The 14,946-nt window shown below is 46.1% G+C and overlaps 1 protein-coding gene across 1 annotated transcript in view; it reads left to right on the top strand.

Annotated features, from left to right (window-relative positions):
* SPTBN5 (spectrin beta, non-erythrocytic 5) overlaps positions 1 to 14,946 on the top strand; it is a 2,284,272-nt gene that overhangs the window by 861,644 nt on the left and 1,407,682 nt on the right. Inside the window, exons 29-30 of the mRNA XM_086937224.1 lie at positions 6,555 to 6,718; positions 13,169 to 13,301. Coding sequence (XP_086793350.1) covers positions 6,555 to 6,718; positions 13,169 to 13,301 — 297 coding nt within the window. The remainder of the gene's footprint in view (positions 1 to 6,554; positions 6,719 to 13,168; positions 13,302 to 14,946) is intronic.

The following is a 14,946-nucleotide window of genomic DNA, read 5'->3' on the forward strand; positions in this document are numbered from 1 at the left end:
AAGGAGAGGTCCAGGAGATACACTCGGACCACTCGGACCAAGATGAAGAGGATGAATATGTGGCATCATCCCCAGCTTCACCACAACCACGTCAAGCGGACTCCCCGCCTGTGGACATTGCCGGCTTCCATAAACTTGTGGAGAGGGCAGCGAAGAGATTCCATATGGCTGTGGAATCAACTGAAACGGACTGCTTCTTGCACGATTTCAAAGAACAGACATAAAAGTCCACTAAATATATTCCGATTATAGAGTTCTTGTGGGAACAAGGAAAGAAATTAATGCTGACACCTGCTTCTGTACCGGCGGTTGTTCCACGCCTAGACAAGAAATACAGAGCCCCACTTACTGCGGCAGCTTGCCTCAATGGTCACCCCAAACCAGACTCGGTGGTGACACAGGCGGCCCAGAAACACTCCCGTAACCCTTCCTCCCCACTGTCCGCTCCCCCGGACAAGGAAGGCAGGAAACTTGACACGATTGGAAAACGCTTCACAACCACATCGGCCATGACCATCAAAGTGGCCAACTCCATTGCCTTGTTGGGACGTTACAATCTCCAACTCTGGGAGGACATAGCCCCTTACGTGAAGGAACTGCCTGACACAGTCCAGGGTGAGGTAAAGGCTCTCCTGGTGGAAGGTCAATCTTCGGCGGCGGAACTAATTGACTGTGCTATCGACGCAGCCATGACAGGCTTCCGTCAGCTTGCGGGGGCTGCAGTCCTACGACGTCAAGGGTGGCTGAGAGTGACATCATTCCGCCAGGAAGTGCAATCGAAGGTTCTGGACATGCCCTTCGACGGACAACACCTTTTTGGGGAAAAAATCGACGAGGCACTGCAGACCATTAAGAAGGACACCGACACGGCAAGGGCACTGGGCACTCTGCAGTCCAGAAACCAGTCCTTTCGAGGCAACAGGTCCAGAGGTCAGTCCTCTTATAGAGGTTCCTATTAGAACAGGTCCTCGTATTCATACAATAACAAAGGCCAATACCAACACAAACAGCAACAAGGCCGCCAATCTTCGTTTGGAAGATCTAACTACAGAGGAAAAAATACCAAGAGGGGCGCTGGCGGCCGCCAGTGACCGATTACTCCAGCCAGTCCAACCACCCTCTCCATCCTTTCAAATTGGAGGAAAACTGACCCATTTCCTCACCAATTGGCAGTACATCACCACGGACCGGTGGGTTCTTCAAATTATTAGATTCGGCCATTCTCTCGAATTCACCTCCATCCCTCCCAATACACCTCCACGCAGACGGATGCACAAACACCTGCGCCTGCTTCTCAAGGAACTTTCGATAATGCTACAAAAGGGAGCAATCGAAAGAGTGCCAGCATCCTCAAAGGGGAAGGGATTTTACTCCCACTTCTTTCTTGTTCAACAGAAAGAGAACAAGTGGAGGCCCATCCTGGATCTCCGGGCGCTCAACGCCTTCCTACGGAGCCAATCGTTCAGTATGGTGACGATTCAAGAAATTCTGGGCATTCTAGAAAGAGGAGATTGAGATTTCATGACATCCTTAGATCTCCAGGATGCCTACTACCACATCCCCATCCTCAGAAGTCACCGGAAATTCCTGAGGTTCGAGGTGGCGGGCCGTCACTATCAGTTCAAAGTCCTGCCGTTCGGCCTCAAGTCCGCGCCGCGGATTTTCACGAAATGCCTTGCACCGGTGGCAGCCTTCCTGCGTCAACTGGGTCACCAAGTCTTCCCCTACCTAGACGATTGGCTGGTGAAAGCACCCTCACCTGTAGACGCAGCCGAATCCTTCAACGCCTGCATCAATCTTTGTCAGAGGCTGGGATTAACGCTCAATCTCAAAAAATCCTGCATGGTCCCCACAACGAAAATTACCTTCCTAGGGGCCACCTTGGACACAAAGTGCACAAGAGCCTTCCCCTCGAAGGAGAGGACAGACAAGATCTTGTCTCTGGCCACGGCGGTGGCAGCAAAGACACACCTAAAAGTTCGGACTTACACCTCCCTCCTAGGGATGATGTCTTCCTGCATACTCCTCATCCCGCACTGCAGACTCAGGATGCGCCCATTGCAGGAAGCACTCACAAGCCAATGGACTCAAAGTACTGGCTCATTTGAAGACATTATTCGGATCACACCAAAAATGTCCAAAGGTCTGGAATGGTGGAAACGTCGCAAGAATCTAACCGTAGGGTTGCCGTTTCTCCTTCCAGCATCACCTCTGGTGATAACCACAGACGCCTCCCTAGAGGGATGGGGCGCTGTTCTCCAGGACCTTCAGATCAGCGGCAAATGGGACACTCAGGAAAAATTGCTCCATATAAACCTTTTAGAGCTGAGAGCCGTGTATCTGGCTCTCCAGGCCTTCTTGCCACGCATCCAGAACTCCCCGGTGCTCGTCAGGACAGACAACACCACGACGATGCACTATCTCAACAAACAAGGGGGAACGCGTTCGCTCTCTCTCTCACGCGAATCGCAAAAGATCTGGAACTGGCTAGTGCTGCACGGAATCCCGCTCAAAGCGGAATATGTACCCGGAAAGGACAATACCATCGCGGACGCCCTCAGCAGGCAAAAATCCCTCTCCCACGAGTGGGAATTATGCGACAGCGCTCTGACTCACATCTTCTCTCAATGGGGAGTCCCGAACATAGACCTGTTTGCCACCAAGGGGAACGCCAAATGCCCAAGCTACGCAAGTTGGCATCCCCAACAAGGGTCTCTAGGAAATGCATTTTCCATCGGATGGTTCAGCGCCTTTGCATACGCTTTTCCTCCATTCCCGATGATCCCGAGGCTCCTCAGGAAGATGAAGGCGGAGCCCTGTACCCTGATCCTAATTGCCCCGTTCTGGCCGAGGCAACACTGGTTCTCGGATCTGCTTCGACTCTCCATCAGATCACCGGTTCACCTGAAACAGCACCCGAACCTCCTGACGATGTCCAACGGGCAAGTACAGCACCCGAACCTTCAATCGCTCAAATTATCGGCCTGGCTCCTGAGCACAGAGAGTTCGGTGGCCTGAATATCCCACAGAACTGCAGGGATGTATTAGCTAAAGCAAGGGCGGACAGTACGAACAAAACCTACACTCTTAAATGGAAGAGGTTCTGCATTTGGTGTTCGGACCGGGACCTGCGGCCCCTTACCATCACCCCTGAACAGATATTACCATACCTCCTGCATTTGGCTCAGTCGGGACTGGCACATGCGTCCATTAAGGTTCACCTAGCGGCTATCTCGAGGTTCACCAGAACTGTCACAGGGCCTTCTCTGTGGTCCAGTCGGCTAGTCAAGCAATTCCTGAAGGGACTCTACAGATCCTTTCCGAGGCCTCGGAAAGTCCCTCCTACATGGCAGCTTAATTTGGTACTCAACCAACTCATGCGTCATCCGTTTGAGCCCATTCATCGGGCATCTATTAAACACATCTCATGGAAAACAGCACTCTTGCTCGCTCTAACATCTGCCAGAAGAGTTAGCGAGCTGCAAGCTTTGTCCATTCAGGAACCATATATGCAATTCAGACAGGACAGGGTGATACTGAGACCAAACCCTAAATTCATTCCAAAAGTACCTTCGGACTTTCATCTCAATGAACCAATAGTCCTTAAGTCCTTCTTTGCCAACCCTTCCACAGCAGCGGAACGGTCGCTGCATTCTTTGGACCTTATGAGATGCCTAAAGTTCTACCTGGACAAGACTAAGGCTCTCAGGAAATCTTCACAACTGTTCGTGGCATACAGCAGACCGAGAATGGGCCTGCCTCTCACGAAGCAAAGCATCTCCAGATGGATCTCCTCTGTGATTTCATTCTGCCACGACAAGGCCGGCCGGCCTTTGAACGAGCATGTCACTGCTCATTCCACAAGGGCGATGTCCACGTCAGCAGCACTGTTCGCTGGAGTGCCGATCCTGGACATCTGCAGAGCGGCGACCTGGAAGCCACCACACACCTTCTCCAGACACTACTGCCTGGATATCGAACTCCAGAAGGATGCGGCAGTGGGCCAGGCGGTGCTTCGCCATCTCTTTCAGTAAGGTGAGCCTTCCTACATCCCGCCATCCAGGTATGCACATTCTTGCTCTGGTGATATTCTATCTATGCTGTCTCCATGTTGTATGATATTATATGCATTGTCTAACATGACGACAGAGCAACTTTACTTTACAAATGTGCTCCTATGATTGCTAGCTATTCTGATTCAGGCATGTGAATCTATGAAAGACACCCCTAATACTGGATAAGAAATGCGTTACTTACCTGTAACAGCAGTTATCCAGTATTGGTGTCTTTCATAGATTCACATGCAACCCTCCCGCCTCCCCTGGAAGGACTCACTTCCCTCTCGGACTGTATTACGCCAACCTAGCTGGGTGCGTAAGAAAATCTGAGGGACTGAGGCTCCTCCCAGGAAGGTTCTAGAGGGAGGTCGGAGCTGATTGGCTGACTGTGAAAGTTTGGTCCTTTTTACATAAGGACAAAGAAAGGCTACTAAGGGGAGGCCCTTAGGCCCTTTTTCTCTATGTATGTCTATAGGACATTACTTTTTTATGTACCGGAGGCTCCCGTCTCGACGACGGTGAATGATTCAGGCATGTGAATCTATGAAAGACACCAATACTCGATAACTGCTGTTACAGGTAAGTAACGCATTTCTTATTCGAAGAGGTGGTGCAGATCACGTAATTTGTCAGATCATCCGGTTTATGTAAACCTCCAAACAAAGACCCTTTAGCAACAGGTACACAAGTGAGTTTAGGAGGACAGTTTCCCCTAACATATGTTCCCAAAGTAACAACTTTTGTTGCAAATAGTCCTTATAAGCTAGTGAGATCTCTCCAAATAAAACTCCTTTTCACTTCACATTGAAAGTTTGAGGAGACTTCTAGCAAGTGTATGACAAAGTAAAGTTGGAGAAAAAACATGCAGGCCTATAATAAAGTTAGGTTAAAATATGTAGAATATAAAGTAATGGAAATATGCATTTCATAGGGGGAATCATTATTCAAAAATCCTTCCAACTTATAAGCACTCAGAATGTGTTATTTGTGGAATTGCAAAGATCACATATAACTATGGCATATTACTGCATTTTCAAAGTACTAACGAGTAAAATTATTTCAAATCATAATATCTTAATATAGTTTCACATTTTTTACATAATATTGAGGTTTCACAACAATTGCGCTAAATATGGGTATGCAACACTAGTTTTTCTCTTTTCACATTTGGTGCACAATTTCACGTATGCAAATGATGAAATTGAGAATGGCTGCCTTCAATATCAACGTAAAATTATCTAAATCACATTAGATTTAATTAATTCTCTACACACATTACTATTTCGATAACGATAATTAAAAGCTTTATAACACATGAGTATATCACTTTACCTTTTTCATACATGTTGAATTAACAACTAAAGCTGGTAAATAAAATATTAACCTATATTATAGAATGTTTATGATTTCATCTATCCTACAATTTATTTGCATGCTTTTACGGTGCAGTAACCACATTTTTTCAGTTATTTTTCATGTCTTTTCAACATGTGATTAGTGTACGTTTATTTATATTTTACTCAAGATGTCTCATAAGCGGTTTAGGTATGTATCAAAGGATCTAGGTACGTATCAAATGCATCACTGTAGACTAGTGAATTTGAGGCAGTATTGTAGGGATTCCATGTGATTTGCATATGTTTGAAATAATGCATCCGGGAAAGTGAATTCCCTTGCTTGATCCCTTCTTGGTTATCTAGTATGACCCTGGTTTGTTTAAGCCTTTGTGCTCATATAAAGTCTCATAGATAGTCAGCCATAGTTTTAGATGAAATTAAATTATAGGGGCAGGTTTTAGTGTCTGAAGAAGCCCATCAGGTTACATTTCAAAGGCTCCCATACTGACAACATAGGCAATACAAGATGATTGCCAGCTACTTCCGTTTTACCCTTATATATCCCCAGGACTTCCATTCCCACTTAAGATGTCAGTAGCACAAAGGCAGCAGCAGGAACAGGTAATAATCAGGGCTCTTGAGCCCAATTTACTGTCTGAGTTTCCACTCATCGTCCTTCCGCAAACCCCTCGGCAGCAGAGAGGAGGCCGATGATGCAGTATGGGACAAGGGATGAATGTTGTGATGATCCTAGGGTTAAAGAGTGCATAAAGCCACGTCCGCTACATCTCGCATTTTAGTGAATTGATGCCCATAGGAGTCAGTCACTAGCCAGTTAACTTTAAATGTTATCACTTCTAGTGAACAGGCTGTGAAGTTTTTGGCTATTGTGTTGATCAAAGTCTTTTGAAAGATTTAAGTTATACTTACGACATCCAGTTTTTGGAACCTTTTTTGGGGACCTGTATTTTCTGAGCAGACTGATTTCCAAAATCCATTGATTACTTAGCTTCCAAAGCTAATTTATATACTTAAAGTATCTTTTATCTTCTCTAACCATTGGCACACACTTCCTTTTTCTAACAATGCCTTTTATCATATTATGCATAATCCTTATCACAGGGTTCTATTGCTGCCATTTTGCTTTATTCTTTTATAGGCTACAGAGCGTGAAATCGAGGTTTATCAGAATCTTGCAAAACAGCTGGAGGAGGCTGGCCAGGCTCTTCTACTTCATGGATCTGTTAACTACAATGAGGTGGATGGACCACAGGAGAGGGTTCACTCCTTGCTCCATGATCTGCAGGATTGTGCTGCTATGAGGTAAGTGAGGCAAGCAAGAGAGGGGCAGGTCTATTACAGTTCAACTATCTTCCATTCTCCATCAAGTATAGGTAAGATTGACTAGCAACCACAGGCAACACCTAAGTCTGCAGTGGATCATATGTTTTGTTTCTGCAAATAGATTTTTTAAATTAGGTGTCATTGAGTGCTTTAATTCCCCCTACTTTACCTGCCAAATGAAGCCTAGCACATCCTACTTGATTTTCTATTCAAATTTGTAATGTCCAATGATGTGTTTGTCAGCACAAAAGGCATGCAATGTCTTATAATCCAGGGAATGTCGATGACTTGGAACTAGAATGCATGATGGCTCACCCTTTCATAATGATCTGTATATATTATATAAAAATAGATGACATTCAGTAAAACCATTTTCTCCTTCAAATAAACTTTTGTCATATTCAAAGCAAAATACGCAAACATGCCAAAATATAGTGGCAGTCGACAATCAAGGAGCATGTCGATGTCCAGGATATCCCAAAGGAAGAAAAGATGCATTTCTTTGTCACAAGGGTCTGACTATTCCAGGATGTACTCTCCATCTACACCTATAGTCTTGCCAGTATGTCCTTCACCAACTCCACCTCCTCCACTTCCGTCTTCACCACTTCGGTCACCTCCTCTGCCTTCAGCACCAATTCCAAATGCGCCAACACCTATTCCGGATCCACCTCATCCAAGGCCAAGATTGCATTCCAGAATGCACCATCGTTCTCACCACAGCCACCATAGGTCACAAAATTTGTCGTCAAGACGTCATCATCCTCACCTCCGGTCACATAGATCCAGATCACGGTCACGATCTCACCATCACTCCAGGAATTCACCTGCCACATCTAGAGGATGCTACCCGCCTACCCTTACAGACTCTCCACCACAAAGAGTCTCCCCGGTAGACGATATTACCACCTTTCATGAGGTCTTAGTGAGAGGTACAGCAAATTCAATATCCACATGTTGGTGCCTATACCTTTGACATCAGTGATATTCGAGGTGCTTCACCAATGCACAGCGTCCAGACCACTCCTTTCTCTAGTACCAGTAATCTTAGAACCGCCATGGGACTCTTTTTGATGCCGGCCTCAGTCAAGTCTGCTCCCTCGAGGCTGCAAAAGAGGTACAAACCTTTTGAGCAGCATCCACTCTTCCTGCGTTTGACTCTCCTCCAGACGCTGTAGTTATACTAGTAGTGAAAAAAAACACCATGTTACTACTCCTGCCTCCTCAGTTTCACCAGATAAGGAGGTGGGCCGCAAAGCATGCAGCACTGCTGTCACTTCCATTAAAGCAGCATGTACAGCTGCTCTTCTCAGATGAGCATTGTGGGAATCTGTCCAGAAGTTTGCCAAAGATCTGCACAGAGACAAACAGGAGGATTTCCTAGAAATAGTGTACGAGGGTTTGATGGTCTCAAACCAGATAATAAGTGAGGCTGCTGATTCCCCTGTCCTAGCAGTTCATGAATATTGCCATGATGTGCCCTCTGCAGACATGCTTGGCTCCGTCTCACATTTTTGAAGCCGAAATCACAATAATGGATCTTAAATCTGTCATTTTCTGTTTCTACCCTATTTTGGCAGCCACCTGGACAATGAAATGGCTCAAATGAAAGCCGAAATGGACATCCTGAAGGCGGTCGGCCTGAAGAGGCCCAAGGAACAAAGAAAATCATGTATTTAGGCCTTACCAGAGGTGATACAACCCTCAGAGGGTTCAAACCCCTTCATGGCATCAAGAGTGACAGCAGCAAAAACAGAAACCCCTATACACAGCAGCAAAGGCAGCCTAGGGGAAAAGCCTCTCAACAGCCAGCAAGTCTACCACAGGCACAAAGCGTTTATTGTTCCTTCTCTCTCTTCTATTACCCACTCCGGTAGGGAGAAGTATTTCACATTTTCTAGCTGAGTGGCAAGATATAGCAAAACACACCTGGGTACTGAATATTTTTCGGCATGGATACTGTCCCAAGTTCACAAGTCCTTCTCCGGCCATACCACCAAAACCATCCAATCACCATCTGACGATGCTAAGATCAAAAGTCAACATCTTGCTTCAAAAACAAGCGGTGGAGGCTATTCCTCAACATCGATGGGGAACAGGCATTCATTCCAGATGTTTTCTGGTACAGAAAAAGGCAAGAACCAATTCGACCCTTTCTCGATCTGAAATTTGCCAACAAATGGATTCCGAAGGAAAAACAGTTGCAGATGCTGGCTTTACATTATATCTATCCCCAACTCCTCCAAGTGGATTGGCTCTGCTCCATTGACCTCTAAGATGCTTATTTTCACATCCAAAGTGCAAAGAAATATTGGAAATTCTTGAGGTTTGTGGTGGGGCAGGACCACTATCAACACCAAATACTACTGTTTGGTTTAAAATCAGCACCCAGAACAGTCTAGAACTGCATTGCAGTTGTGATTGTCAACCCCAGGAAACGCCAGGTCTTCGTCTATCCATAGCTAGACTATTGGCACATAAAGGCGTCAACTTTTCAAGAAGCACAGCTTCATTTCAACTGGACATGCAATATCCTCCTATGCTTGGGGCTTCATTTTAATCACAGCAAGTCACAGCCAGTCCCGGTTCAAACTTTGCAATATCTGGGAGCCTCCATCAACACCATTAAATCAAAAGTGTGTCCTTCGGAGGGGTGACGCTTATCGATCCTTCAGAAATGTATCTTTCTTATGACAGCATCTCATCCCAAAGGGAGGACGGTCTCTTCCCTCCTTGGTTCGATGGCCTCCTGCATCTTCCTCACTGCAAATGCCCGTCCCCACATGCAGCCTCTCCAAGAATGCCACAAGGACAAATGGAATCAGTTAAATGGTGATTGGGACGACAGGATCGAACTGTCCCTCCATGCAAAACATTCACTCAATTGGTGGTGTTCCCCTGCCAATCTGCTACAAGGAATGCCTTTTCACCAACAGGTTCCTTCTCAGATCATAGTGACAGATGCTTCGCTATATGGGTGGGGAGCCCACATGGATCATCTACAAATTCAAGGCTTATGGTCACCGAAGGAGATGTCATGTCTGAAGGAGGCTGGCTCAGTATATAGTGTCCACCTATGGTGAGGCACTGTGTTCTGAGTCCAGGCAACCCTTAGTGATAGTGTTTAGGTCCCTGATAACCAAAGCTCTCAAAGGGTAGCTATGGAGAGCAGCTAAGACTTATTCAGGAGGGTATAAAGCGGGTGCATTTAACACAGTCTGCAAGCTTTCACACAATTGTTTAGAAAAATACTTTAGTATTCATTTACATAACACTAAGAACTAACTTGGTATATCTCCTACCCGGAGATATCAAATACACACAAGAAATACTTCAATAACATGTAAGTAGCTTAGAAAAATACATGGGGTCATATAGGGAGCCAAACCATATACTAAGAGAGTGGTATGTAAGGAAAAAAACAGAACAAGACTGATACCCAAGGATGGATAAGCCCAGGCAAGCAAGGTATCACCAAAAGGGAGTAGCTAGGGACCCCAAGATACCCGGGTGCAGAGAGGTTACACCGGGTCAGGCGTCTATAGGACAGCATGGGGTAAGTTGTGGTTGGTATTTTCTTGTTTCAGGACACCTCCCAAAGGACCCAGAGGACACCATTGTGATCATGGGTGGTTGAAGAGCCACCCCACCCGTGAATACCCAGGGAAGCACGATACCTGCACCAGGGCGCCCAGGTGCATAGGGGCAAAGTGGTGTTGAGTCCACCCGTATAAGCCAATGGAGGGTCTTGGAAGTCCAATGACTACAACAACTCTTGGAGCAGGATGGTGGAACCCAAACTAGGATTTTAGACAAGAAGTAGCTGAAAGCATTGGGGACAGAATCCAAACCACCCGTAGGTGTCCAGGAGGAGCAGGAGCACAATGCTCAGAGGTACTTGCTGTAGCACGACGGTCTTGGTGAAGCAGCTGTGGAACCTAGGCAATGATGCAGGAGCACAGGAGCTGTCCACGGGCTGACCCATGATGGATGAAGAATGCAGGAAGGTCAATGGCCGGCAGGACCACCAACAAGCCCTGGCAGCTTCTACAGTCGGGTCAAAGGGAAATAAGTTTGGTTGAAAACCAGCAAGGCCTGGGGGACTAATCCAGCAAGGGTAAGTCAAGGTTGGCCCTCAACATGTAGGAGAGCCAGCAGGAATGATTAGTGCCATCTCGAGAACCCCTAGGCAGCAGGCACAGGGAGTCGCAGGGAAGCCTCAGCATCACACAGACGATGGAGGCCCACAGTGCAGAGGATGCAGGCAGGGCGTCATGCTTGAAGCTGTGCAATGCTGGAGGCTGGGGCTTCTTGGAGCTCGAAGATCTTCAGCGATCAGGCTCAACAACCCTTGGCAATGACAAACAAATGCAATGCACAGAGATGCAGTTCAAGTCGGCTGGAGAGGGAGTGCAGCTTTCCAAGTTGCTGGGAAGACTGGACAGGCCTCTGGAGAGCTAACAAACTACCACCTGTGTTGCAGACCTGGGAAGTGTCAGTGGGACAGCAGACTCAGCAAACCAGTAGCCAAGACTGAAGTGCCTGCGGGTGCAGGGAAGTAACTCATTCACTCCAAGGGAGATTCCTTCTTGCTTGGATGCATGCAGAGTCCGTGCTGACTCAGAGAATCTACGGCCACTGAGTTGCAGAATCTTGTAAGATCACGGAGACAAAGTTGCAGCAGGTATCTTTCCACCAAGAGCAGTCTTCTCTTTAGTCCTGGCTCGATCCAGCAGCAAAGTTTCAGTGTCCAACAGCAGAAGAGTCTTAAGTAACCCTAAAAGGGAGAAGGACATCTTCTGTGGTGACCCACCAATAAGAGGAGTTCTAGGTCACTATTCATCTGGCCTAGCCAGTCAGAGGCTCCCAGGGGCCAGGATTCAACATGGCAGAATCAAGTGGTGACCTGGAGGCGCTCTGGACACTTCCCTAGAGAGGAGCTGGACAGGGGGTGGACAGTCCTTTGTCCTTTGTGTAGTTTAGCACCGGAACAAGGGTAAAAGGCTCCTGAAAAGGCCAAACTGGTTTGTGCAAGGAGGGCACCAAATGTGCCCTTCAATGAAGTCTGGTTGCACTCGGAAGTGCCCTTGCCCTATCTAATTCTTAAGGAGAGATGTTCACATTCACTCTCCTTCACAGGAAAACCTTTGTTCAGCTTCTGCTGCCCGAGTTAAGCTCCCCAGCTGGGGAGACAACACAGTATAGGGTCTCCAGCAGCGTGGGCTGACAGGCGGACCCTGTAAGGCTACACAGGTAGGTATTGGGGGTCCTCTAAGGAGCCCCCCAGTACATGGTATCATTCAACTAAAACTGGAATCGGCATAGTTGCATTATTCCAACCTGTTTGATACCTAACATGACCAGGTTCAGAGTAGCCATTATGTAGTTGGACATCTGAACTTGCCAGTGTCTACTACATCCCTTAAAATGGCTGCCCCACACTTAGGAAGCCCAGAGAATGGATTCTGGGGTTTGTAGGGGCACCTCTGCTTGTGCAGGGGTATCCACAGTCATAAACCCATGCACCCTGCCCTTAGACTGAAGGGCCTACCTTCTGGATGACTTATAGATTTAAAGTACAGTGATCAGGACATAAGGAAGCCTTATATCTCAAGTGAAAGGTGCATGCACCATTTCATGCAAACTGTGATAGCAGCTGTGCAGACACAGTTTGCATGGACTCCCATGGGTAGCATAATACATGTTGCACTCCATGGGAGATCCCTGGTGTACTAATGCACTGGGTACCTCAGTACCATATACTAGGGACTTACAGTGGTACCCGAGAATACCAATAGTGGGGTGTACAAAGTACTTACCATCAGATTTAGAGGCAATAGCACTATCACTGAGGCCCTGGTTAGCAGGATCCCAGTGAACTACAGTCAAAACACACTGACACCAGGCAAAAAGTGGGGGTATCTGTTCCAGAAAGATCCAACTTTCCTACGCGTCATTAAACATGGCTAGATATGCCATCATTGTTCTCCCATTTCACTTTCTTCACCTGGCCTTCCCTCTCTAACCTTTCTCTTCTTCCAAGCTAGTCTGCCCTTAGGCCTCGACTACTTCAAGGTCTGCTCTCAGTGCCCTCCATAAACCTGGTCTGTTGATGCTGGGTCTGGGATTGTGATAGTCCTGCTCTTTTTAGCCGCCCTCTCCTATGTTGATGACTAGCATTACTTTTCTGAATAACTCTCAAATGATATTCTTAACCCTGCCTATTAGCCCGTTCAAAGGCCCAGCCTGTCTTATCCATTTTAGTTGGGAGAACCATGTTACTTGTTGGGAAATCTCAGACTCACACCTCCCTAACTTTGTTCACTACTCTACACCCCTGTCCACATAGCTACACATATATCAGCCACTCTGCATGAATGTTCTTCAGTCTCACTTTTTGTCTCCACATCGCTTTCTCCTCATATGCAGGAGCAAGACACTGGAAGAAACCCTGAGTCTGCACGAATATCTGAGGGAATCTAAAGATTTACAGGAATGGATTAACCAGCAGATCCAGGTGGCCAGTTCAGAGGACTATGGAAATGACTATGAGCATGCCTTGGTGAGTGTTTAAAATTGATTTTTACATCATTGCTGTTCAGGCTCTAGTTATCTTCCATCACACATGTATTCCATCTTCAATCACACATTCATTTTCTCTTCTTGATCCCACCTAACCTATCAACCAGATTGTGCCATACTCCTCCCCGCCCCACCACCTGCCATTGTTCCTGTGCCTTCCTTTATTTCATATATCATCTGCCAATCTTTATCCCTTCTTCCCTGCTGCATTGCTCCTTTCTTCTGCCCCCTGACTCTGATGAAAGATGCCTACCTCCTTCTGTACCCGCTATTTCAATCATTCCATCAGTCATGCCAGCATTTATATCCAATCCAGTTTAAACTGTCCATGAAGTGCTAAATACCCATTAACACCAAAGAGATGCACATGGGTTCAACAAAGAACCAGAATCCATAAAATTGAAAAGATTGTGCTTCTCTACAGCAGACTCTATTGTTTTTCTAAATTCCTCTGGGTATCGGTTCCATAAACAAGTGGTGTGAATGACAAAGCTCTTGCTCCTAACTTTAGACCAAGTGAATCGTAGAATTACAACCAAGACCTTTTTATAAGAGGTAACGGCTTGTGCTGGTTCAAGGTCTCAAGGTTTCCCTTTAAAAAATAGTCAAACACAAAGCATGATATGTAGTAAACAATATTGTAAATGCAATTTGTAATGGGACAAGTAGTTATTAGGATTGGGGACACATGAGATCTTAAAGGGTTTTGTGTAACAATATGTGCTGCCTGGCTGTAACTCACTTGCAGTTGCAGCCTACATGTCTCACCCTCAAGATGCTTCTAGCTTCTGTAAATAAATGCACTTACAAAAGAAAAGAACGAATGCTCCAAAACAGTTTACAAAGTAACAGTAACTGGAGGTCACTACTGAGTTATACCGAGCTCTACATGGTATGAGAAATAAACACAAAGGCCTTTGACTTTGGTAACCCGAACACTATCTCAAAATCATAAAATCTAAAGCATCTCCTTCCATTTCCATCTTCCTTTCCCTTTTCTCACCCAAAATGTTCATTTCTGTCTTCCATTCTATCCCTGCCCAAATGAATCTTGATTTCTCTTCTGTCTCTTCTCCTTACATGACATGGTTCCTTTCACTTTACCTCTTGGCCCTCCATTAACCCTATTTAAGTTATTTTGTGTATGATTTGTCCATTTCTTCTCATCCCTTCTCTATGTTTATATTTTTCTGTACTCTATGAGCGCTTACCCACTGTTTTCCCTACACCTCACTTCTTTCAAATTGCACCCATTGTTTCTCCCTACAACATTCACCAACACCTATTCCCCTCTGTTCTACCGCATTTACTTACCCTCAACTATTCCCTCCACACCACATACTACTCTTTCATCACTTTTATTTCTACAGCTCACAACTTTATCTTCTTCCCACCCTCTGCAATCCCTAGTCTTTCATCCAACCAATCCATTTCTGCTGTGCCTCCAGTGTCCCCGCTGTGCCTTGTTTCCACTTCCCCACTATCTGTTACCCTATGTGACTTACTCCCCTGCCCTCTTCACCATCCCTTCACCACTTACACCCTATCTCATGTTGTTTTCTCTTCTCCACTCTTCCACCCTCTACTTTCTCAGGTCTACTTTTATTCACCACCCATATTTCAGT

Source organism: Lissotriton vulgaris, chromosome 9 (assembly GCF_964263255.1).
Source record: "Lissotriton vulgaris chromosome 9, aLisVul1.2, whole genome shotgun sequence".
Classification (NCBI taxonomy): Eukaryota; Metazoa; Chordata; class Amphibia; order Caudata; family Salamandridae; genus Lissotriton; species Lissotriton vulgaris.